This window comes from Pongo pygmaeus, chromosome X (genome assembly GCF_028885625.2).
Source record: "Pongo pygmaeus isolate AG05252 chromosome X, NHGRI_mPonPyg2-v2.0_pri, whole genome shotgun sequence".
NCBI classification, from domain to species: domain Eukaryota; kingdom Metazoa; phylum Chordata; class Mammalia; order Primates; family Hominidae; genus Pongo; species Pongo pygmaeus.
The window spans coordinates 10,533,827-10,558,898 of NC_072396.2; the positions used below are offsets into that span (position 1 = coordinate 10,533,827).

A 25,072-nucleotide genomic window follows, 5' to 3' on the forward strand; every position below is an offset into this window, starting at 1 on the left:
GTTGGAAAGGTTAAGTGTGAGCCATTCAGATGGTGGTATGTGGAGGAGGGCCATTTGAGGAACCCAGATGGCGTAGAGATGAAGTCACCGAGCAGCTGGGCTCACCTTGGGAGATGGAACACAGGGAGAAAGGAGGAGATGCCAGGACTGAGCCTGAGGAAGTCCAATCAAAGGCCTGGCGAGGACGAGACTGGCCAGAGGGGTGTAGTAAAAGGTCTGAGAGAGGATGGCTGGGGCTGGAGGAAACAAGAAGAGGAAGTACACCTGAGAAGACACTTATGTCCACGGGCCCAGTGGCTGTGAAGGAACGAAAAGGGAATGGTATCGTTGGCCGACAGGCAGGCCTCTGCTTCCCAAGCCCAGCCTGAGGTGTCCTTGGTCCACAGTGCACGGGAAAAAGGAGGGCCAGCGGCAGGTGTTCCTAAAGCCAACTCGCTGCTTTCCATTCAAAGAAGCCTCTCATTCTCAGAGATACATACATACATACATATATACATATAAATATATATAATATATTTAATATATATTATATATGTTTTATATATATTTAATGCATATTTATTATATATTTTTATATATTATATTTATAATACGTGTTTAATATACATTTTTTCATATTTTTTTCTGTTAAAACATCTTTCTCTTAATTAACTGATGATGATCATTGATGTGAATTGGTTTTTTCCAAAAGTCTTTACTTGGCAAAATAACAAGCTGGCAGTCCTAAATTGTTGCCGTCAGCACATCCCCTTTCTTAAATTGGACTGGCCTGGGGGAAGTGTGACAGAGATGGTGCTCTCCCTGGAATTAAAGGAGGAGGATGGCCCTAAACAGGGTTTCCAGAGGCTCACAGTAAAGTGGAGGGTCATTTGAAAGGCAGATCTTGGTTTTGACCATGAGTTTGGTGTTTTCAGTGGACTTGAAGCTGCTTAGAAACATCCATGAAGTGTTCTTGTCGGTGGAGTCCGCAGTGGAGATTGCAGTTCGCTGAGTCATTGATTGCAGCTCCCTCTGGGCTCTGGTTCCCAGATGCGGCGGTGCACGTCTCCAGTCCCCTTGGTGTGATTGTTTCTGCCTCCAGTCATTCCACATTGGTTACTATAGCTAAGGCTTGACCAGTAAGTGCATGCCTGCCATGTGAACTACTCAGCTGTAGGTCACATAACCCTCAGCAGCCTGGACAAGGCCCTAGACTTTACATACCTGGTAGCGTTGTCAGGATAGTCTTGGCTCCCCTCTGCCCCATCCCTGTAGACAGACGGAAGGCTAGGAAGGGTTGATGTTATCAGGTCTCCCCAGCACCAGATCAGCGATTTCACTACAATGGTGTTTTCTGAGTGTTCTGTTGGACTGCCTCTAAGTGAGGCACGAGAGTAGAACGATATAGACTTGGGGAGAGAGCAGTGGCAAGTGGTTCTCTGGCAAGAATTCAACATTAACATTCCAGGCGCCAGGTGCTGAGTACCACAGGCAAAGCATGGTGGCTTTGAGGTCCCGTCCATGGTCTCTTCCTCGGCCCCCTTCATCAGGCTGGGACACAATGTCTCTGATATCCCTGTGACCATCCCTGGAGAAGTGGTATGCCATGAGCAGGAAGGCATCATGTACCCCCATCAACCCACCAAAGCATGGAAAAGAACACGTTGCTCTTAGTTGGCAGTGTTAGCAAAGAATAATGTGTTCTTCCTTGCTCCCTCATTCCAAGCCTAAGGGACATCATGTGCCCTTTCCTCTTGCCCAGGTGAACTTCTATTAGATTAGTGCCACGATTCAGTGTCATCTTTTCGTTCTGCTACTTCGCCCTTGGACATTAATCTCCCAGCTCTCATTCCTGAAATCATTTCACCCTGCAAGCTTACCTTCCCTGCTGTATTAGGTTCTGCAGAGAAACAGAACCAACAAGAGTGGGAGTAGGAAAGAGAAGGGAGAGAGATTGTTTTATTATAGGGATTGGCTCACGCAATTATGGAGGCCAGGAAGTCCCACCATCTGCAAGCCAGAGACCCAGGAAAGCCGGTGGTCTCATTCAGTCCAAGTCTGAAGGCCTGAGAACTGGGGGTGGGGTGGGGTGTGGAGTGGGGTGGGTGGGTGGTTATAGTGTAAGTCCCAGAGTCTGAAGGCCTGAGAACCAGGAGCTTTGGTGTCTGAGGGCAGAAGGTGGATGTCCCAGCTCAAGAAGAGAGACAGAATTCACCCTTCCTCCACCCTTTTGCTCTATTCAGTCCCTCAATGAATTGGACGGTGCCCACCCACGTTGGTGAGGGTGGATCTTCTTTGCTCAGTCCACTGATTCAAATGCTTATCTCTTCCAGAAATTCCTTCCCAGACACACTCAGAGATAATGTTTTACCAGCTATCTGGGCAAGCTTTAGCCCAGGCAAGTTGACACACAAAGTAAACCATCATGTATATCCTCTGCAGAACCTCCTGTGCTTTGCCACTTCTGAATAGTGGAGAATTTTATGCCTTAGGCATTTTGGAGGTCTTTCCTTGCACATATATATTTGAGATTGTTTTTAAGACGTGGGAAATTGTCAAAAATGCCGAATTCTGGACGATGAGGGATTTCGTATATATATGTTCAGATTTTTTTCTTTTCTTTTCTTTTTTTTTTTTTTTTTTTTTGAGACAGGGTCTCGCTCTGTCACCCAGGCTGGAGTGCTGGAGTGCTGGAGTGCAGTGGCGTGATCTTGACTCACTACAACCTCTGCCTCCTGGGTTTAAGCGATTCTTGTGTCTCAGCCTCCTGAGTAGCTGGGATTACAGGCACGTGCCACCATGCCTGGCTAATTTTTGTATTTTTAGTAGAGACAGGATCTCACCATGTTGGCCAAGACTGGTCTCGAACTCTTGACCTCAAGTGATCCACCCGCCTCAGCCTTCCAAAGTACTGGGATTACAGGTGTGAGCCACCCCACACAGCTGGATTTCATATATATTCAGATTTAAAGGAAGTTTGTGGAAGTGGAACTCATAATTCTGAGTGGTGGTGTGATTTCTAGAGAATTCTCTGGCCAAACGACCACTATCATGATGACTAGTTTTGTGTTTTTAACTGTGGGTCCTGTGAAGTGTACCAAAAGGACTGCTTGCACCTTGCCTCAGGAACGCCTCTTCGGATTCCCAAGGCAGACCTAATGGTAGGAATATTCACACTACTGAGTTTAAAATTTCAGAAATTTTAAAAGTGAAGTTGAAAGAGCAAGTCTTCTTGAAGCAATCCCTATGACGCAGATGGTTCCTTATGTTTAACTTAAGGGCGCTTGTTCCAGAACTGTGCACAAACTGTAGCTGTTACCATAGAAACACTCTCAGTCCAGATAGGAACAAAACATTTGGTCCATCCAGCTTCTCTGCCTCTTAGTTTTTGTTGCCAGGATCAGTCCTGCTGTTCATCAGTTGTCGGGGATCAGTGTAGTGTTATGATTCCAGTTGAATTTGATCAATCACTTGGATTTTTTCATTTCTCAAATGACTTCCTATCTGGGTTTTAGGGGTGGGGCACAGTTGTGAGAAATAAGGAAAAGCATCTTTGCCACTGCGGCTCTGTCTTCCCTATTCTGGTCAACACGAAGAAGCCTGTAGACTCACTGCTTTTTATTTGATGAAGTTGCTCTCTGAAGATCTGTCTGTTGCAAAGGGAGAAGATGTCAGGGCTGGGAAGCTGAGGATGGGGTGAGATATTGGTGTATTAGTAGACCTTTCTTATCCCACATATTCTAGATTCAGACTTCTCAAACTTCTGACATAAAGAGTTGAGTAGAATGGACGCAGGTTTAGTTCAATCAGCTGAAGTGATTTCATTGTCCATCTGACTTACATCTCAGCTGATGTTTTCTTTAACCTTTGCTTTTTATTTAAATGGGTATTTACAACAAGAAAACTAAGAGAAAATGTAAGAAGTATCGAACCTGTAGCCGTAATTGCAATCTGAAGGTATGAGGCTCTAAGCTAACCCCGCGTCCTGGAATGTGCCATTGGGATCCCTCATGACTCATCACCATGGGATAGGACCGTGGGCTGTCCAGAGTTCTGCTTGCTATTCCAGAAAGCAGCAGGATTTTAGGAACATGAGAAATGATATTGTAGACTGCAGATTTTGGGTATAAATTCAAATAATTAGGGATTATTCTTGATATGCCTCAGAACTTTTTATTATTGAAAGTGCATTGTTCTCCTATAAAAATGCAAATCGTATTTAAGATTTTCATGTGAATTGTGAGAGTCTAAATAGTTTCTGTGGCATAAATGCATGGTTTAATGGTGCCTGGGTTGTAACAGAAAAGTGTTTGGGCAAAAATCATAAGGGAAAAATGATTCATATTTTATGTCTGTCTACATTAGACCTGCTCAGGGAATAGAATTTGGGAAACACATAATAAATAAGAAACCTGCATGCTTGATTGAACATTTGCTTTCTTCACTATCAGGACACGGGGACATATATTTTAAGGCTTTTAAAGGCATTTGGGAGAGATTTTATATAGGCCATAAAATACATTACCCCTCAAAAATAAGAATCACTGAAGAATATAGTTGACTCACAGAAAAAAAAAAATCCTCTCTAATTTTAAGCTGCTATTAGTTCTCTTTACAAAAAACTCGGGAAAGTTGTTTTTTTTTTTTTTTTTGCAAACTTTAACCATGACCTTGCTTTACTTCCATGTATTTAATTTCACTGAAATGATATTTCAAAGAAAAGCCTTTCTGGAAATTGTTTTTCCTTTAATACCCAAAATTGGAACAACAGCACTCACAAGAGTGAGGCTCCAACCAGTGGATCAGCTGTTTGGCGTGGATGTAGAAGAAGGTGCGTTGAAACTCAGTACATCTGTGTTTAGCCTTAGGCAGGAAGTCTGTTTCTTCAAGTAAACCTAACATACTAAAGATACTCCCTGCAGATGTGCAGATGGCTTGTTTCCAGCCCACGGCAAGGTAGACAAGTCACACGGTTTTAAAGGCAAAGCCGTCTTGTCTGTCTCATGGGGATATAAGAACAATCGATTGTTGAAGGAATCCTAGTGCTTTTGGCTTCCAGTACAGACAGACAGACAGATGTGCCTCTCTCGACCTTGCTGAAGCAGGCCCCAAATGTTCACACCTAGAAAATGCAGACAAAGAAAGAAATTGAACTTTCCAATATGTTCCAGTTTCTTCTAGATTCATATATAGCTCTGAAATGAAGATGAGATTGTTTGCATTGTTGCATTGTTTTGAAATTTTATTATTAAACCCCACAATTCGAAGGCACAGAAATGTTTGCCTAGTGTTCAGCACAGCCCAAACATTTCCAGATGGGTTGCAAGAAGTCAACCTCATCCAGATTTTGTTTCTGCTGGAGAGGTCATCCCTTGCCATATGTCCTTGCATATTTTTCCTGCCAGCTGTGGGAAGTGACAGGACATGGTTTAATTTGGGCTGCTGTTCTGTTTCTTTATGCCTGCTGCAGACAGGTCTTTTGAAACTCACCCTTTGCCTCTCCTCCCTCCTATAATTCATTTTTTTCCTCATTCTTTTTTTTCTGATAGTGCATATTACTTGAGATTTTCCTGGAAAGGTTGTGATTATCTGGAATTGGATCTTCCGCCACCTTCAACAGCTTGAATCCTTGTAGGCTAGCAGCTAACCTAGAGCTGGCAGACTCAAATGGAATCTTGATCTCTTCATATTTAAGGCTCAGAAAACTCAAAAGGAGTGCTTTGTAAAATACTTCTGTTTATATTATATGTATGATAATTAGTATGAGTATAAAATGGTCAGGCAAAATTTAGCTGGGCTCAGATAGACTTTCCTGTGGATCAGATAAATGGAAATGAAAAAAAGTATGAGGACACAGATTTGCTGATTGTTCTTCATCTTTTATATTTATTTTTTAACTTGTCTTGGTCTACTGTAGAATGTTCCAGAAATGTCATTGGATATAATGTCTGATTTAGCACTGACTTATTTGTGGGTTTGCCTGGAGTGTATTTTCCTTGGGCTTTGGATATATGACTGCCATAAATTTTAATTACACTAATTAGACGTAGATGGATGCTTAAGCTCAGTTGGAGTCCTAGCCCTGTTCAGCTGCCTCTGTCATTAGTTTTTCTGGTGACATGGTTTGGCACCATCTTCCAACACATTTTCCAGACATTAGTTTTAAGTTAGAAAATAACTTGTCTAATAAAGCTACTGACATTCAACTAGTGTCTTTACCTTGTTGAAGTGGACTTGAGTAAAATGCATACATTTAAACTGTAACTTGTGTACCTGTTTCTTTCCTTAACTGTGGGCTTTCAGATTCATTTGGTGGCTAGAGAGGGAGTCATGCCCGATCCTCATGAGTCCGTGTGCTCGTGTCTAGTTTAGGTGGAGCCTGACTTGGCTCAGGGCTGGGTGGCAGGTTTTAACATGTGTGGCAATGCTAGTCAATTGGGGATATCCACATGGCTCATAGCGTAGAGAAGGCTTCTGAGGTCTAGACCCAGCAGGTGGGAAGCCAGCCTTGGTTAGTGCCGTGGACCGCGGGCACAGGAGGAGGCAGTCTCAGGAGCACCTCTGCCCTGCATCTCCCTCGGAGGATATAGGGCCGCGTGTGCCTGCCACTTCCCTGTTCTCACAGCTCTTTGTGATCTCAGAGAAGCCTTTGGATTTTGTTTTTGGGCGAGTATGCCAAACTATGTCCTCCACAGCACGGGGTTCAGGTTGAGTTTGCCATTCCTAGTTTCTCCCTGGAAACATATCCCTCATCTTTAACCCTACTTAAAGGGCTTAAAACATTCTACTCTTACTTTTAAAGGATGCTTTAAAAATACAGGCCACATCTGTTTCACTTAATCTGCATTCAGCAGCACCTCATGACACAAAAAGTAATGCAGTCTGTTTGCCAAGCAAACACTTGGAAATTTCGAGGCATGGAAACTGATAGGAGCGTCTGTTTTTCCACCTTGAGGATTGTTGCGCTTTGCACCCACCCAGGTCATCTCTCACCAGCATCCATGCTCACAGGGCTGCCTCTCGTCCTCTCACATATTTGCAGGCGTGTTCGTTCACTGTTCAATGCACTCAGCTTTTGTCGAGTGCCCACTTGCTCTCTGCAAGGTGTTTTGAATTCATGTATGGCCAGGGGCTCTCGTGCAGGAAGGAGCACACAGAACCAGAAGACATGGAGCATGGGGCTTCGAAGGTCTTCCCTTCAGGAGGCCAGATGATGAGTGCATTTCTCCTTTGTTACTTTGCTAAAGCGGCTGACAGTGGTTAGACACAGCTGAGGAGGCGGGAGGCCGGCAGCACTTCTGGGGGTCCAGCATGCTGTTTAGCTACTGATGAGGGTGGGCAGAAGAAACAAGCAGACTCCCTCCTGCTCTGGGACAGTTTCATGTAGGAAATCAGGAGTCTGAGCCGCCCAGAGTATGGGCATGTTGAGGGCTGCTGGCCTTTTTGTCAGTTCTTCGGAATAGGCACGATGGGGTTATTGTCATCTCGAATCTCAGGCTAAGGGAGCTTCAGGAAAAGACTTCTGCACCATTTTTTAGGACATTGTTTCCATATCCTTTCAAGTGTAAGGGTCACTTGGTGCAATCATTTCACTACTTATTTGGCAAAAGGAGTTTACAGAATCAGTGTGAGACGTGGAGAAGGTGTGAAGACGACGTTTTCAGTCTGCTGATGTCCTTGTTTCCTCCCGGTCTGTCTTGCAGAGTCGCCAACATCCAGCAGCAGCTGGCCCAGCTTGACAATGAGTCCTGGCCAGGCACGGCCGAGGCTGACAGGGACCGGCTGCAGCTCATCAAGGAGAAGGAGGCCCTGCTGCAGGAGCTTCAGCTCATCATTGCACAGCGCCGCTCCGCGGGAGATGTGGCCCGGCTGGAGGAGGAGCGGGAGCGCCTGGAGGAGGAGCTGCGGCGGGCACGGGCCACCTCCGCACAGGGCGCCACGGAGAGGTGGGTCAGCGGGGACACGACCTCCAGCGGAAAGCCTGCTGGAAAAACTCCACAGGGTGGCTTATGTGTGGCTGGAGGGTGTTCCTGATGATCTCTCAGAGCCTCTCCTGCCTGGATGTTCCCTGGCCTAGGAGGGGCATGTGGTGGGGGGGCACTCCCTTCTGCTCCCTGGGTCTCTGGAGCCTCTGCTCCGAAGCAGGAGGTGATTGACAAAGGGGAAGGAGTGAGGGAAGATGGGTGACCTCCACCTCCCCCCATGCCCCACCCTTCCCGAAGTTGGTGCTTGGTGCTTTCACCTGCCTTTGTGGGACAGTGCCCTGAGCAGGCTGTGGTCCCGCTCCGGCCCGGGCAGCTCTGTTGCATGGGGGAAGAATTCCCTGTTCCTGACGTGGTGAGCATGGTGGGTATCCACCTACTGCTTTCCTCTCCGACCTTGATTTCCAGCCAGGAGAGCCTGCTCTTCTCTGGCATTGGGAAGCTGGCCACCTGTCGTGCGTCTGTCCTGAGGCTCCTTCACCACGCAGGACATGCAAAGCCAGCATGGTGGCTTTGGTATTCGGCGGCACTGAGTCGTTCAGCCTTTCCTCGTGTGCCGTGTGTCCTGGTTTCCATTTGCTGTGTGAGATTGCAGATTGTGTCAAAGGCTGGGCCTGCCTTCCACACTTAATAGCAGTTTCTCTGTGGCTATCAGCTGGGCTTTGGAGAGCAGCCCCTCCCCCACGTGTTAAAGTCTCGCCCCCTGGAGTTCACATGAGCGGCTCCACAGAGACTCTAATAGACGCTTGGATGATTGGATCTGTTCAGATGCTCTTACTGCTACTGTTTCACGATGGGTGTATTGTTGGGCGTCCTTTGTTCTTGTATGTTCATGGGTCATCTTCATAGGAGACAAGTCTGTGGCTTGGCACCAGGGTCTCACGGCAGCCTCAGGGAAGCGGTGGTGTTTGGAGAGTTGAGCTCAGAGTCCTAGGCAGGTGAATTTCATTTTGCCTGAGATGGTGGCATACCCTGTCACCTCACCCAGAATCAACCGTGAGGAGAATCTGAATGTGAAAGGGACTGTGCAGCTGAAGTTTTCTACTGTGCTCTTGCACGGCTGCGTTTGTTTTCAGCTAAACATTTCCTTCTGTTCCACCCCCGATACTCTTGTATGTGTGTTCTGCATAGGAGGACCTGGGAGTTCCTGTTGCTTCTCTGTGAAGGGGGGAGGACTTGGCCCCACAAATGTCGCCTGCATCTCAGGGCCCCACACCCACGCTCCTTTGACTGTGGCTGCTGTCACCATGTGGAAATCCAGGACACACGGGTGCTGTGGCCCCTGAGTACAAGTCTGCAGACCTCCATGGAGCCAGTGTTAGCCCCGATGCCTGGGTTCAAGGGCGGGGACAGCAAAGCCCCCGCCCTTGGTCTCTCGTGAGAGACATGGGGGTCTCTCGTGAGACCAGCCCAGGTGCTGAGTCCTGGGACTCAGAGCCCTCGACCAGGACCTAATCGCCCCAAGTGTGTTTCCTGAATCTGCCGCTAAATGTCCTTGGCCGGAGAAGCACATCCACATGTGCTAAGCACTGGCACGCACATCGCATGGGGGTGGGGCTCTTGTAGCTCTGGGCCTTCTGTGCCGGTACACACAGGGCCCGTTTCTCCACGCCACCTCCCTTCATTGGAGGGGTGCTTGCAGTTTGCAAGTATGGGGCCACATGGTAGGAGCCTTCCCCCAGCACAGGCTGGCAGCATTGGGAGACCCGGCGTGGGCCAGGTGCAGAGAGAGAGTGAGGTTGGCGCCTTAAGGCTGAGCTGTGCCAGCTGTAGAGCTGGGCCCAGTCTTCCTGTCTCACCTGCAGTGTCAGCAGCAAATGGGAGGCGTTTGCCGGGCTGGGTGTGTCATCCGGGGGAGAAAGAGAGAGATGCGCACCTCCTTCAGGCCTCCCGCCCTGGCGGATGATACGTGTGGCGGCCTCCCAGCTGCTCAGAGCCGGCATCTCTGGAGGGAGCTGGTACATGTCTCCTAGGCTGAGGGAGCAGGCTTGAGGTGAAGGACACATACCCTAGATAATCTCTCGGATGGCTCGTGTCAGCGCTTGCGACATCCTTTGCTATTTTAGCTTGCTCATGTTAGTGTGTGGCAGGCATTTATACAAGATGCTCATGTTCAACAGAGAACCCCACGGCTCTATTGCAAGATGCCTGCCATCCTGAGAAATTCTCTTTCCAAGGATGACTGCTTTTATTATAGGGGTAATTATAAAATGAAAGATCTATCAAAAAGCAAAAATTTGGTTCTGCTGAACCTGAAGTCACGTTTTCCTTTGTCATAGTTTAATGACATCTTTACAATAAAGTACTTTATGTAAAGTAAATAAAGACAATAAATTAGACTATATTTTCTTAATCTGTTAGCTTTTCTACTCCATTTCATAGCAGTGGTAAATATTCTTTGAAGTTCGTTTCCTTTGAATTGGAGACACAAGGCTATGTGCTTTAGGAGTTGGGCCCTGGCCAGTTTTCTGCCAGGAAACTGTATCCCCTTTTCTTTTTGTTGAAAAAATAAGTACAGAAGTCAGGCAAATGTCTAAGACTCTTATTTTAGCAGTTTATGTTCCAGCCAGTTTTTAGATGTCTCAGTTATTGCCAGCATGGCCCCTGTTTGGTAAGGAAGTTACATTTTTAGTCATCTGCAACTTTCAGAATAACCCGCATAAAATTAGACTACACATGTGGGCACTCATGGGCACTTGTGTGTGATCTTGTATCCAGATGCGCTGTCTCTTGTGCACTCTGAAATGCACCTGTTTGTATAATGACAAATGTGTTGTATTGGATAGAAGGGGGGAATTTGATCTAAAACTTTTTTTCACTACAGATAAAACAGTCTGAAAATAAGTCATGACTAAAGACAGTCTAAAACTGAGCCGTACATGTGAATGTATCTATATGTCATATGTGTGAAAACAGAGCTGGAATGCGCCGACGGATTTAGCGATGGGTTGGAAATTGTACCCTGGTCACTCAAGAGTGGAGCCAGTTTTCAGTAGGAACTGAATTTAGATTCTATTAATTTGGGATTTGAGCTAATAGAATTCAGGTTGGGTTAGAATTTCTGAAAAGCATTAAGAAAAAAGTTAATAGCCTTGGACCGGGCTTGGGTAAATTCCCTACAACAAATTGCTTCCTGGGGCTGGTCACTGTTTGCCACTGGATATGCTCTGCTGGTGTTGTCTCTGCCCCTGGGGTCCTCTGTGACTTAATAGTGTCCCGGTGCTTGTGAGAGTTGGGTTCCCAGTTACAGCTCCAAAGCCCAATGAGGGATGTATTTTGAACTCACTTTTAAACTCTCTTTGAAAACTCTCTGCTCTCCATCTTCTGAAAAAGATGGGGTTTTTGAGGATATCGCCCTTGATAAGCGTCAGATAGGATGTGAGTATCACAGAAAATTGGGGAAATGTTTTTCAGTAGTAAAGGAAATGCCTGTTTGTTGGTAATGTGCCTTGGCTTTAGGGTCAATCCAGCCTGACTGAACTTTGAACTTGCGTAGTAGAGGCAAGCTACTTTATATGAGTTTCTTCATCTGAAAAGCAGGGATAGAATCCAAAGACCAGTAAGGAATGAGGCAGTGCGTACAAAGCAGTGTGCCTTTCTATAAGCCCCTCAGTGGAATTTTTTTTTTTTTGAGACGGAGTCTCGCTCTGTCGCCCAGGCTGGAGTGCAGTGGCACGATCTTGGCTCACTGCAAGCTCCGCCTCCCGACTCCCGGGTTCACGCCATTCTCCTGCCTCAGCCTCCCGAGTAGCTGGGACTACAGGCGCCTGCCACCACGCCCGGCTAATTTTTTGTATTTTTAGTAGAGACGGGGTTTCACCGTGTTAACCAGGATGGTCTCGATCTCCTGACCTCGTGATCTGCCCACCTCAGCCTCCCAAAGTGCTGGGATTACAGGCGTGAGCCACCGCACCCGGCCCCAGAATTGCTTTTTAAACGTTACTTTCATTTGTACAAGCTATCAAAACATTTTCCTTAAAAATTAAAATATTATAGGTAAGTGGAATCTTAGAACATTCTACTCAAGAGTTTATTACAGCTGTTCTCATTTTGGTCTCAGAACCTCCTTCCAATGTTAAAATCCTGAGGATCCCGAAGAGCTTTTGTTTGTGTTGGTTTTTTTAAAGTTCTTTTTTCTAACTGTTTTGTTTTGTTTTTCATTTTTCCCCACCCAGGGACCTATCAGTGTTTATGTGGATTTTTATCTGTCGGTATTTGCTAATTTAGAAGTTAGCCCTGGGAAATTTTTTAAATATTTATTTATTAAAGATAACAATAGGCCGGGCACAGTGGCTCACGCCTGTAATCCCAGCACTTTGGGAGGCCAAGGCAGGAGGATTACTTTAGTTCAGGAGTTCGAGACCAGCCTAGGCAACATGACAAAACCTCATCTTTACAAAAAATACAAAAGTTAGCTGGGTGTGGTGGCATGTGCCTGTGGTCCCAGCTACTTGGGAGCCTGAGGTGGGAGGATGGCTTGAGCCCGGGAGGTGGAGGTTGCAGTGAGCTCTGATCCACACCACTGCACTCCAGCCTGCACAACAGAGCAAGGACCCATCTCAACAAATAAAAAAAGACAATAAAAACCCTACTATGTGTTAATATTAGTAACATTTTTATGACTGATAACTTTTTTGAAACAAAAAACTATAGTGAGAAGAGTGGTATTATTTGCCCTTGCTATCCATCTCTTTAGTGTCTGGCTTGCTAGAAGGCAGCTGCTTTGGCCATTGGTGCATCGGGCCTGTTGAGATAGGGTCATTTTGAGTGAACACATGAAGACCATCTAGCTGCCTACCGATATGCCATTGGGAAGGAGGGGACCTCGTAGGACCCCTGAAGGAGTTTCGGGGATCCGCAGGGGTCTTTGGATTATGCTTTGGAAACCATTGGTTTCAATATATGATATTGAACTTGAAAGTGGGTTGTGTCGTGGCTCCATTTAGGACGATGCTTGTACTCTCTTGCCAGCTGACCTCTGCATGGCACCATTTGGGATTTTGTTTGCATCAAGAGAAACAAAGCCTCATCAGAATTTATGGCATGTGGTTGAAACTTGTAAACAAACTCAGACTGGTTTGTCTTCCTTATCCTAAGTTGGTGGCACATCTGTTTCCTTTATGGGTGATAGCAGCTCTTTGTCGATCACGTGTCATCTGCCGTACATTATTTTATCTATGCAGCATCAGTTCCCTGAGCTGGAGATTGTGGACTCCATTTTTACAGGTAATGAAACTAAGGGCTCAGAGAGGGTGAGACATTTGCCTAAGGCCACACAGCTTGCGAGTGACTGGCCAGGTGAGATTCTCTGAATCCCAGGCTGCTGTCGGACACTGTGTCTGGTTTCCTCTCACTCCCACCTAGCCAAGCTCTTTAAACCGCTTTGGCATGTCCCCTTCCCTGTTGGTGGAAAGAGGAAGGTATTAAAGGGGCCTACTGTGGCCACACGTCACAGTGTCATTTCCATTTGTAAACCGGGAGTGTTTCCTGCTAGAGGCGAACATATTTATTCATGGAGTTGTCCAACAACTGTTTATTGAGTGCCTATCCATGGTAGGCTTGATTCTAGGTGTGGGCTTACTGTAGTAGGAACAAATTTTATTCTAGAAAATTACTAAGTAGAAAAAAGTAGAAGGAAGGAAAACAAAAATACCTCCAACCCCATGAGCTGGAGATGGCAACGGCTGCTATTTTGTTTCATTTGCTTCTAATGTTTTAACTGCGTAGATCTTAGAATCATATTTGTTCTTGTCTAGAAGGTGGCCTAGTATGAGGGAATCTGATTTGTTCCAAGGAATTTCAACAGATGACTGCGTGCTCTGCGTTTGAGCTCATCTGCTAGTTATCTGTCCTTCTGCTCACTTACCCCTCCTCCCACCCATCCAAGCAGCCATCCCCAGCCACCCACCCAGCCAGCCATCTAGCCACCCACCCAGCCACCCATCCACCCACCCATCCAGCCACCTACCCAGCCAGCCATCCACCCACCCAGCCAGCCACCCACCCAGCCATCTAGCCACCCACCCGTCCAGTCACCCAGCCACCCACCCACCCAGCCACCCACCCATCCAGCCACCCACCCATCTAGCCACCCACCCATCCAGCCGCCCACCCATCTAGCTGCCCACCCATCTGTCTACCTGTAGCTCACCCATCCAGCCGCCCACCCACCCAGCCGCCCAGCCACCCACCCATCTAGCCGCCCACCCATCTGTCTACCTGTAGCTCACCCATCCAGCCACCCACCCACACATTGACCCATCCCTGTGCCCACTCCTTCTCACGCATCCCCTCCCCCGTGCACTGTGCCTGGCGCTTCCACAGAGTAGCAGGCACTGCTCAGGGTGCCAGGGATGTATTTTTAAACGGGACAAAAGCAGTCTCTGTGATCTTGGCCCTTGTGACCTGGGTGCTTTGAGAATGGGGGGTCATTGCAACCTAATTCAGCTGGAGGGAATTGATAGTGGAATGTCTTGTTATGAAAATATTCTCCCTGTCTTTGAAATGTGCTAATCGACTGTTTTCTTACCTACAGGATTCTGCTTCAGGAAAAAAGGAATTGTCTACTTATGCAGCTGGAAGAAGCCACCCGCTTAACATCCTACCTCCAGTCCCAGTTAAAAAGGTAGGTCACTTTCAAAGAGAAAACTGTATTTGTTCATAGTGTTCCAGTGACTGGTTTGTGAACTCCTTTCTTGTAGCTTGTTTTTCTCCTACTGGAGCTTGACCTGAAATGTTAACACGGAATGGATGCATTATATGTTTAACACGCTTCTACTGTGTGACTCAAGGAATATGGAGAGAACCACATTTGGCTTCAGGGTAAATAAGAGGCCTGAAGTCAAATGTATTCAAGGATTTTGTAACCTAATTAACAGCTTCAGAAGCGTACATCTATACACGTGCCCATTTTTATTTTGGGTTTTTTTTAAAAGCATATGAATTTGTTAAGCTAGTAAGATTTGGCTGCTCAAGAATGGCCCTGCGCACATTCTTCAGCCCTTACCATATGGTAGAGTGCAATGTCAAGGGCCTTAGATGTGTCATTTTCTCAGATATTCCTCCCGACCATGCCCGAGGTGGGAACTGTTCTCACCCCAGCCCCAGTGAGCTCGTGGGAGCCCAGAGGGGATGAATGGCTTGAGCAAGTGTACCTGGCTAGTATGTGTTCCAGCCAGGACTGGGAGTGGGACTTGGGCACGGGTCTCTGCTGTTGCCCACTGCTCTCTGCCACCCTTTCCGGGCTCACAGGGTGAGCAGGGGTGGCTGCCCTGCCATCTCAGATGGCCATGCTGTCTCATTTCAGCCTGTGTGCCAGCACCCTGACGGTGTCCTCGGGGAGCAGTCGCGGGTCCCTAGCCTCCAGCCGCGGGTCTCTGGCCTCCAGCCGGGGCTCCCTGAGCTCGGTCAGCTTCACGGACATCTACGGCCTCCCGCAGTACGAGAAGCCCGACGCTGAGGGCGGCCAGCTTCTACGCTTCGACCTCATTCCCTTCGACTCGCTGGGGCGAGATGCCCCCTTTTCAGAGCCCCCAGGCCCCTCGGGCTTCCACAAGCAGAGGCGGTCCCTGGACACGCCCCAGTCCCTGGCGTCGCTGTCCTCCCGCTCCTCCCTGTCCTCACTGTCGCCCCCAAGCTCACCCCTGGACACGCCCTTCCTCCCTGCCTCGCGGGACTCGCCACTGGCGCAGCTGGCAGACAGCTGTGAGGGGCCAGGCCTGGGCGCCCTGGACAGACTGCGGGCACACGCCTCGGCTTTGGGGGACGAAGACTTACCGGGCATGGCGGCCCTTCAGCCACACGGGGTCCCCGGGGACGGGGAAGGGCCACACGAGCGAGGACCCCCACCAGCCAGCGCTCCCGTGGGTGGAAGTAAGTGCGGATGCGGCCTCCTGTGGGGCGAGGGTTACCTGCAGGGAGGAAACTGTGGGGTCCAGAGTGAGGACGGCTGGCTTTCCAGGTCCATGGTGAGCTTGACGTTTAGGAATATGGATGTGATCGGGAAGAGCACGCACCTGCTCTTTCTGATCTGTGTTGGGGAAAGATCATTGAAATTGACAAAGTTGTCTTTCCTAGGTATTTGGCTTGTTTTCAAAAAATACTTAATTGTTGAAAACTAGGGTAAGAACCACACAGTCTTCCACATTCAGAGGCTGCTAGAGATGGATTAGGGCCCTCATGACCTTTGCAGCGTGTGTGCCGAGATGGAACCGTCAGTGTGTGCCCGCCTGAGGCCTTTATGCCAACAGGTGTCTGGTTGTGGCTAGTGGAAATCTCGACTTCTTTTGTTGCTTTGACATCTCTTTATCTTTTATAGTTTTCATAGTTTTCAAGAACATAATTCTATCAAATGTGGAAGTGAAAATAATTGTGTAATTTCAAAAGACATGCCTGTAAGTATCAGTCATTTCTACTGATTTGGTTTCTCTGGTGGTTCTTCAAATGGAAAAACACGGAGCTCCGTGGAGCCTCGTGCATTCAGTTGGTGTTGGTTCAGCTCCTCCTTGGAGCTGGGGTCTTTCAGCTTGTAGTCTGCTTGGAAGACCAAACTGCTACTGAAGGGAATATTGACCCCGTGTGCTTTTCTGAGCCACCCATGGCAACTTTATCTTCCTTTGGTTTTAAAGAGGATCAAGAACAAGGTCTCCCGTTCCTGAAGTTCAGCCCATTTAATTGACTTTTATTTGCACAGCAAAAATGTTTTAAATGTTCCATTTAGGCAAACACTAGATAATTTGTGCAGCATAGGGGATCTCAGCCAGGGGTGTTTTTGTGTCCTGCCCCTGGGGAACATTTGGCAATGTCTGGAAACATTTTTGGTTGTCACAGCTAGGGGATGGGAGATGCTCCTGGCATCTGGCGAGTGTAGGCCAGGGATGCTGCTAAGCACCCTACCATGCACAGGGCAGCACCCCCTCCCCCTCGAGAACTGTCCAGCCCCAAATGTCAAGAGAGCTGAGGCTGAGAAACCCTAGTCACGTACTATGGAGTATTTATGCGGCAAAGTGTAGAAATAAAACTAGAGAGCAGAACCAGTGTGGTGTAGTGGAAACAGCTTCAAACTAGCACCTGGGAGACCAGGATTTTGTTCCCTGCCCTGTCCACTTCTAGCTGTGTGACCTTGAACACATACCTGGACTGAGTCTCACCTTTTCCACCCTTGAATGCAGTGATCTTTGTGACCCCTTCCATTCACCACCGTTCTGTTACCCAAGAGATAGATGGATTGCTAGATCAATACATAGCTTGATCACTCTATAAAAATAGTAGTCTGTTGGCACTTACGTGCGTAACCAGAGGCCATCATGTTCTGAGACTGCCCCACGGCTTTTTGGCATCTCTATTTTGGTGTCTGCCCCTGTGTTTGCAGACACACTTTGGTATCCCCAGATACATTGTTTCTGAAGCCCATACATGCAGGTATCCTTCATTAGCTTTGTTCCTCTTTATAACCACAGGTTGATTGCTCCGTGTTTATTCCATTCAGTCAAAAAAGAAATATCCAATTAGGACTTCTTTCTTAGTCTCCCTCCTCTCTCCCACCACCTTCTCCTTAAGGGATTGAGATTCCAGAATGTCAGTCTAGTTAGGCATAAAATCTGCACAAGGCCCAAGGGCCACTTTGGGTCAGAGGAGAGACAGAGTGGGAGGGAGAAGCGCTGACTTGATTTCACATCCTGATTTCTTTATTTTTTCCTTTGCTTTCCGTGGCAGATACTATAATGGTTGAAACTTCTTGGACTGGGAAGTATTTGCTTACGTGTGTAGACACTGCCATCTCGTGGTGGAGTTATATGGCATTCGTGATTATTTCTTGTATTACACTGCCATCTTGTGGCGGATTCATATATGACATTGGTGACGAATTCTTGTATGGCACTGCCATCTGGTGGCGGATTCTTATATGACACTGCCGATAAATTCCTGAGTGACACTGCCATCTGGTGGTAGATTCTTATATGACATTGGTGGTGGATTCTTGGGTGACACTGCCGCCTAGCGGTAGCTTTTTATGATACTGCCATCTGGTGGTGGTTTTGTATGTTACACCTATTACGTTGTTTCAAGGACACACATATATTATGTTGTTCCAAGGACACATTTATTTGTGTCCTTAGAAACTTGAAATAGTTGACCCTGCTGGGTGTCCCCAGAGGGCCGGGTTGGGTAGCCAGCTTCAGGCATGGACACGGGGGCTCCTCGCCTCCCCTGCCCCATCATGTATCAGCTGAGAACATTGTATCAATGCTGGGAACATTGCGGTCTAAGTTTGGCCCCCAGCAAGTCTTGGTAAGACAAAATTTTTGTAAGATAAAAATCAAAGTTGTCCAAACTTGCAAACCAGCTTCTGAATGATTTTTTTCCTTGTTTTCAATCAATCGGAGGAAACAGAAGGCAGGTCAGAGGAGTGGGGCAATACACCGTGATCTTTCATACTATTTACGTTTTTGTTACAGTTTTGTCTTCCCTGGATTTTAAAAGTCAAATGTGTTATGGTTATGAAATACTTAGCTATTTTCATCTACCCATTAGTATTTGCTGATCAAAACCCGTAAAAATCTTGACTTTGCTCATATTGATGTTTTTATGATATTGATACTCCGTCTAATGTTGTTGGCTTAAATTCTGCAGTGTTTTCACTTTGTGCTTTTTTTTTTTTTTTTTTAATCTTTTCTCATGCGGCTCGACAGAAGTGCTCACTGTAAGTGGCCTTGGGAGTCCCCTTGCTCAGTGTTGTTGCTCAGGCCCCAGGCATACCTTTGTGCTGTGGATGGATGTGTTCACGATGGCTGGGGTGTGGCCAACGAGGGTTATCTTATAGCTGTGCTTCAACACAACTTAGCAATTGGCCTTAGCGTTATCTCATTGTTAATATTCATGGTGGCTACAAAAGCTGTTTGAGAACTTTCCTAGAAGCTTTCACTGTTCATTCCCTGTATGTGTTTGTTTCTGGAATGTAATGGCGTTCATTGCTGTCATATGCCACCTGGCAGCTTTGCTATGCTGTGGTTTTCACTATATTTTCTTCCTTTTTACCAAGCAGTGTTCACGTCTTTGGCTCTTAGTGTCTGTCTCTCTTGAATGATGAAAAGGGAGTAAAGAGATTTTCACATGAACATGGGGAAGATTTGACCCTTGTCTCCCTGGCACTGCTCCTGAGGGTCTGCTCCTGGCACCTCTGCCTCGAAGCCCCAGGGCAGGCGTCCAGGGTGTGGAGCATGGAGTCTGTGCTTTTTCTCAGCTGGGGCAGTTGCCGATGGGCCTTCCTCCTGGCAATTCCTACTTCCACCCACCCTGTGGGTCCAGTGACTCAGCCTGGGCTTCGAGGATTAGCTCCTTCATTTCTTTTCTCTCTGCGTTGACTTATATGACAATGATGAAAGAGAAACGTGGCCAGACTTGTGCCTTGGGCTGGGGTGGTTGCAGGTGCTTAGGCTCATTACCTGGTGCTGTTTCCTTGCAGGCATCTATAGCTGAGTCTGGGGACCACGTGTGTCAAGGCTGGGAATGCAAATGGTAGTGGTGGTTTCCTTTGCTGGGGTTTGATGCAGTGGATGGGGGGGCTTCCATTTGCAGTTGAGGGCCAGGTATTTGGGTCCTTCCATGTGGCAGGGATAAAAAGGAGAGCTGGCATCTGGAGTCCTGATCTGTCTGAGAGGCAGTGCCTCCGGCCACCCCAGGATGGAGGCTGGCTTCCAGCCCTGGCTGATGGGGGAGAAGCAGCGAATTCTCCAGATGTGGTATGGCAGACCTTTGGAAGATTCACTCGGCCTCCACTTGACCTCACGAGGCCAAAGGCCACAGCCCCATGTGTTCCGTGTGCTGTTGAACGTGTTTGTATTTCATTGGCGTGGATGATAATTTGGTTGAAAGGAGAGATGGTCCCCAGTGGACTCAGTTTAGGAAGGCACAAAGGTCAACCCTTTCCGTTTCTAGAACTTAGCCAAAGAAAAGTGCGGAGACGGAAGCGGGAGCTGGCTTTGAGTGGTGGTGGAGTGCCCAGCTGGGGCTTCCAGTTTGATTCCGTGTTCCAGCCGAGTGCACCCCTCCGGAAAACAGACTCCTGGGCTCACAGTTGCATTTAGTGCGGGAAGATGATATACACGTTTGTATTGGTTTTGTTAAAAGGAACTTATTGCTATGAGGAAATGGGTAGAAACGGCTGATGAAATGTTAAAAGGAAACATTTCAATGGCTATTTTTGGCTCTTGAATAAAATAGATGTGAAAGATAAAAATAAGCATAGCAGGAATAGCAGCGTGCTAACCCAGAAGGGCGGCTGGGAAGGCTCCTGCCTGCGGTCACTGAGACAGCCAGGCTTGAGCCCCAGCTTCCTTCCCCGGGGCGGCAGGCCTCCCAGGTGGTGTTTTCAGAGAATGAGTGTGGGTTCAACTGCGTTCTCTGCTTTGAAGGTTGCTAATTTTTCTAGGGTTTATTTGGATAATTAAAATGTTTTTTTCCTGAGTATAAAAGCAGTATTTGTTGTATAAAACATGGGAAATACCCGACAGCATAAAGAAGGCAGTGAAAACCATGACCTCTTGGCGAGCGCCGCTGCTGTTCCCATCAGGCTAATGCTGCTTTCCTGTCTCGTGGGTGTGCGCGGCTTTCAGAAAGTGCCATTTGAGGGGCTTCTCATCGTCATCTTATGTTCTGTGTGTTCATTAAGGGGGTGGAAATAGATTTATGAATCCAAGAGGTAGCAGAAGTTCATTTCTTCAATTTTCCAATATGAAAAACAACTAGAGCACAGCATGTCTCCGTGTGTGTGTCCCAGCGAGTCTCTGAAACACTCAGTGACGAAGTGTGTGCTCCAGCGTCAAGGACCCCAGTCCCCGGTGCTGTTATTTCCTGACCCTGTGTGTGTCCCTTACTTGCAGCAGTGACTCTTCGAGAAGACAGTGCCAAGAGGTTGGAGAGGAGGGCACGCCGCATCTCCGCATGCCTGTCGGATTATTCGCTAGCCAGCGACAGTGGGGTGTTTGAACCTCTAACCAAAAGGTCTGAAGCCAGTCTTACTATTCCGTTCTCCGTACGCAGAATCACCTGTGTTACTGGCAATCACAAAAAGATTCCGTACTGAAACTTTCATACACTGACACTTTGTTTATTTTTCCAGGGGTAGGATATTTTTCTAGCTTCTTTCACCTTTGGGTGATTGAGTTTTAGAAAGAAGCCTTTCTCCCTGGCCCTGAGGGCCTAAGGCTTGAGTCTGATGGAGCTCAAAAAGGAGAATCAATGTACAGGAGAGTCCTGCTTTTCTGGAAAGGACATTCATTCATTAGAAATGAATTTCCTCCCTCCCTCCCTTCCTTGTTTTCATAGCTATAGGAATGGTTTCACAATGACACAGCACCTTTTGGAATTCCGTGCTTTATTTTGATCGGGCATCTTTGATGTCATTATTTCTTCGTACAATTTAAGTCTCCGATATCTAGAAGACAGTTCACTTAAAGTTAATTTTTGAACATTTCCCCAAGTATCACATGTGGTTTTGAAAGGCATGCAAGGTTACTTTCTTCTTTTATTTATTTTTGTTTGTTTGTTTGGGACAGGCTCTCGCCGTCGCCCAGGCTGGAGTGCAGTGGTGCAGTCATAGCTCACTGAAGCCTCAAACTCCTGGGCTCAAGCCGTTCTCCCACTTCAGCCCCACAGATATCTGGGATTATAGCACACACCACCATGCCTGGCTAATTTTTGTATTTTTAGTAGAGATGGGGTTTCATCATGTTGCTCAGGCTGGTCTTGAACTCCTGGGCTTAAGCGATCAGCCCGCCTCTGCCTCCCAAAGTGTTGGGATTATAGATCTATTGCACCACACTTTGCTAATTTTGTTTGCATTTTTAATAGAGACAGGGTTTCACCATGTTGGCCAGACTGGCCTCGAACTCCTGGCTTCAAGTGATCCACCCACCTCAGCCTCCCAAAGTGCTGGGATTACAGGCATGAGCCATCATGCCCAGCCACAAAGTTATTTTCCTAAAACAGGAACAACATTAAAAAAAAAAAAAAAGGCTGGGGCGGCGGCTCAAGCCTGTAATCCCAGCACTTTGGGAGGCTGAGGTGGGCAGATCACCTGAGGTCAGGAGTTCAAGACCAGCCTGGCCAACATGGTGAAACCCTGTCTCTACTAAAAATACAAAAATTAGCTGGGCGTTGTGGTGGGTGCCTGTAATCCCAGCTACTGGGGAGGCTGAGGCAGGAGAATCGCTTGAGCCCAGGAGGTGGAGGTTGCAGTGAGCTGACATTGCACCAGTGCAGTCCAGCCTGGGCAACAGAGCCAGACTCTGTCTCAGAAACAAAACAAAATAAAACAACAACAAAAATACCCAGCAGTTTGTAGGCAGGTACCCAGTAAGATGCCTCATGGATTCTGGGGGGCCTGCCCTGTTCCTTCAGACACATGATGACCTCATTGACTTAACGTCACAACTTAACAAAGCCCTCTCTCAGCACGAGGGAGCTCCTGCAGAATCTGTAGCGACCGGTTCCCTCAGGAATGAAGTTGGTTGCGTTTACCCCTGTGTTCAGGAATGAAGATGCCGAGGAGCCTGCCTACGGAGACACGGCCAGTAACGGAGACCCCCAGATCCACGTGGGACTCCTGTGAGTACAGACCCTACCCCGTTTCCCCTCGGGCTGGGCTGGAGACTGGGTCCAACCCGTGGCTCCCACCTGCACACACAGGGCTGGAGGGACCCTTGTTACCCGAGGTCTCAGGTGAGGGGACAGAGGTGGCAGGAAGGAGTGGCAGGGAAAAGTGGCTCCACTGTTGTCTTCCAACACGGAGATTCACAGCTGGGAGCCGCCACTTCCTGGAGCTGGGGGCTCGGGCAGGCAAAGTGCAGCTCTTGGGGACAGTTGTGCCCATGTCTGCCAGTTGATTCTGCTCACTGCAGCACAGGTAGCGGGCTCCCTCCCTCACCATCAAGGAAGTAATCTGCTGGTTGGCAGGACAACAATTTTTGGTTTCTAATTACAGTATCAGTAAAGGCAGTGACTGTGAGGTTCCCCTGAGGGAGACAGGGTGTTTGGGTCCCAGCCATTTCCTTTGCTCGCTCTTGTCACTGCAGTCCAGGGCTCCTCCACCCGGCACGGTTGGCATTTGGTCATTCTTTGTTACGGGGACCGTGCTGTACCTGGGCTTTACCCACTAGGTGCAGATGTCCCCTGGGGATAGGGTGGGGCAGAATCCCAGGCAGTGGATGGCCACTGCTGCAGTTGAGTCAGAAGGATGGTTTCACTGGGGGGCACCTGCCGTCTGTGACTCGTGTCTGGTTTCCTAGGCGCGACAGCGGCAGCGAGTGTCTCCTCGTGCACGTGCTGCAGCTGAAGAACCCGGCGGGGCTGGCGGTGAAGGAAGACTGCAAAGTGTAAGCCAGGCCCCAGGGCACCGGCCAGCCGGCCACATGGCTGAGGAGGGAAAAGACAGTTTGGGAGCCTGAATTTCCAGGAAAGCACCAGGGAGTGTGTGTCTGAAGTGTAAAGTCTTCAAAAGAGTCTAGTGAATGATTTGAGGCCAGTGAAGGTGCCGGTGCTGGTGCCAACCTAGTGTGTGCCATGTTGGCGTGGAGGAAGCACTTGCCTGTGCCATACAGGACTGCATCCTCCTGGCCCGGGGATGGGGTTGCTGATGCCGTCGTGCTCTGCTCTGTGATCTTGAGAGACCTCTGGCTGGGACCAGGGCGTCCTTGACTGAGCGGGGAGGAGGAAATAGGCATTGGGAGCAGCTGGTGACTTTTGCCTCGATCGTGGGAGTGCTGCCTCTCTGAGCTCCGTGGCCCCAGATGGGGGCCTGATGGAGGGTCCCACTTACCCAAGCAGGTGACCATGCCTGTAATGGTCCTTTCAAGTCACAGGGTGGGGCCCCTTTGGTGAGTCTTCTAAAGGCCTCCGGACCCCTGAGTGTGAGCAGCTGGGGGCTCGGCTGGGGTTCGGCCACCCCAATGACCTCTGCAGTGCTCACAGATGGCTCAGCCCCTCCCATGTGCCCAGACTTAGGGCAGGGAGGGTGGGAAAAACGGGCTACCCCATGGGTGATGGGCGGAGAAAGCAGTGGGGGAGCCATGCAGAAAGACCAGAGGGGCGATTCCCAAAAAGATGGGGAGCAGCAGGGCCTGGAAGCGTCTGCTGCTTCAGTCCTGGCTTGGAAGTCATCCTCCTTGTGGGTGACTTCCCCCATCCCTGGGGTACGTCGGTCTATGCTTAGTTGAGAAAGGAACTTTTTGCAAAGGACTCTGAGACTGTAGCCACAGCTGCCCAAAGGGGGCTGCACGTGGGGGGTCTGTGCGCATCATGTAGGTCGCGCCTGCTCTGGGACTGCGCCATCTGTGAGCGCCGCCTGCACGCGCTCTTCCCTCCCCCATTCTGTTTGCAGCCACATCCGTGTCTATTTGCCCCCACTGGACTCGGGCACGCCCAACACTTACTGCTCCAAGGCTCTGGAGTTCCAGGTGCCGCTGGTGTTTAATGAAGTGTTCAGAATCCCCGTGCATTCCAGCACATTGACACTGAAGTCACTTCAGTTATACGTGTGTTCAGTGACTCCGCAGCTGCAGGAAGAACTGCTGGTATGGTGCCAGGCGCTCCGCCCGCCCCCATCCTCCTTCCTTCCTTTGTGTTTCAGTCAGCCGGTCTTTTTTTGTGTGTGTATCTTTCTTTCCCTTCTTTCTCTTGTACTCTTTTGTGATACTTTCTTAGTTTTTGTCTGTCTTTGCCTTTTGGCCTCCCTCTCTCTCTTCTGCCTCCGTCTCTGGTTCCCTCCCTCCTTTCCCCTCTGCCATCCTCCCTTTCTCCTGTGGTGGGTTGCTTGGAAGTTGTGATCTTCTTCAGTGTTTCTGTGGCTGGAAATACAAACAGGGATGATCCAACCAGTGATCTTGTCAAGCACCTTGTCCTCTAAATGTGTCCTCTCAACTAGTACTCACAAACCCTGTGGGATGCCTTTGCATCAGCCCCATCTTCAGTCCAGGGAACAAAGTAGGGTTGACAGAGTTAGCAAATAGAAATACAAGACAGTCAGCTAAATTCGCATTTCAAATAAATTATGGATGCTCTTTAAAGTGTAAGTATTTCCCATGCGGTGTTTAAGACTCACAGGGAAACCCTGT

The 25,072-nt window shown here is 48.3% G+C and overlaps 1 protein-coding gene across 2 annotated transcripts in view; it reads left to right on the forward strand.

Annotated features, from left to right (window-relative positions):
• WWC3 (WWC family member 3) overlaps positions 1 to 25,072 on the forward strand; it is a 128,631-nt gene that overhangs the window by 86,011 nt on the left and 17,548 nt on the right. For both annotated transcript variants that reach the window (XM_054472107.2, XM_054472106.2), the window contains exons 9-15: positions 7,683 to 7,925; positions 14,497 to 14,586; positions 15,268 to 15,833; positions 20,843 to 20,963; positions 22,494 to 22,568; positions 23,249 to 23,335; positions 24,340 to 24,532. In XM_054472107.2, the coding sequence (XP_054328082.1) occupies positions 7,683 to 7,925; positions 14,497 to 14,586; positions 15,268 to 15,833; positions 20,843 to 20,963; positions 22,494 to 22,568; positions 23,249 to 23,335; positions 24,340 to 24,532 (1,375 nt within the window). The remainder of the gene's footprint in view (positions 1 to 7,682; positions 7,926 to 14,496; positions 14,587 to 15,267; positions 15,834 to 20,842; positions 20,964 to 22,493; positions 22,569 to 23,248; positions 23,336 to 24,339; positions 24,533 to 25,072) is intronic.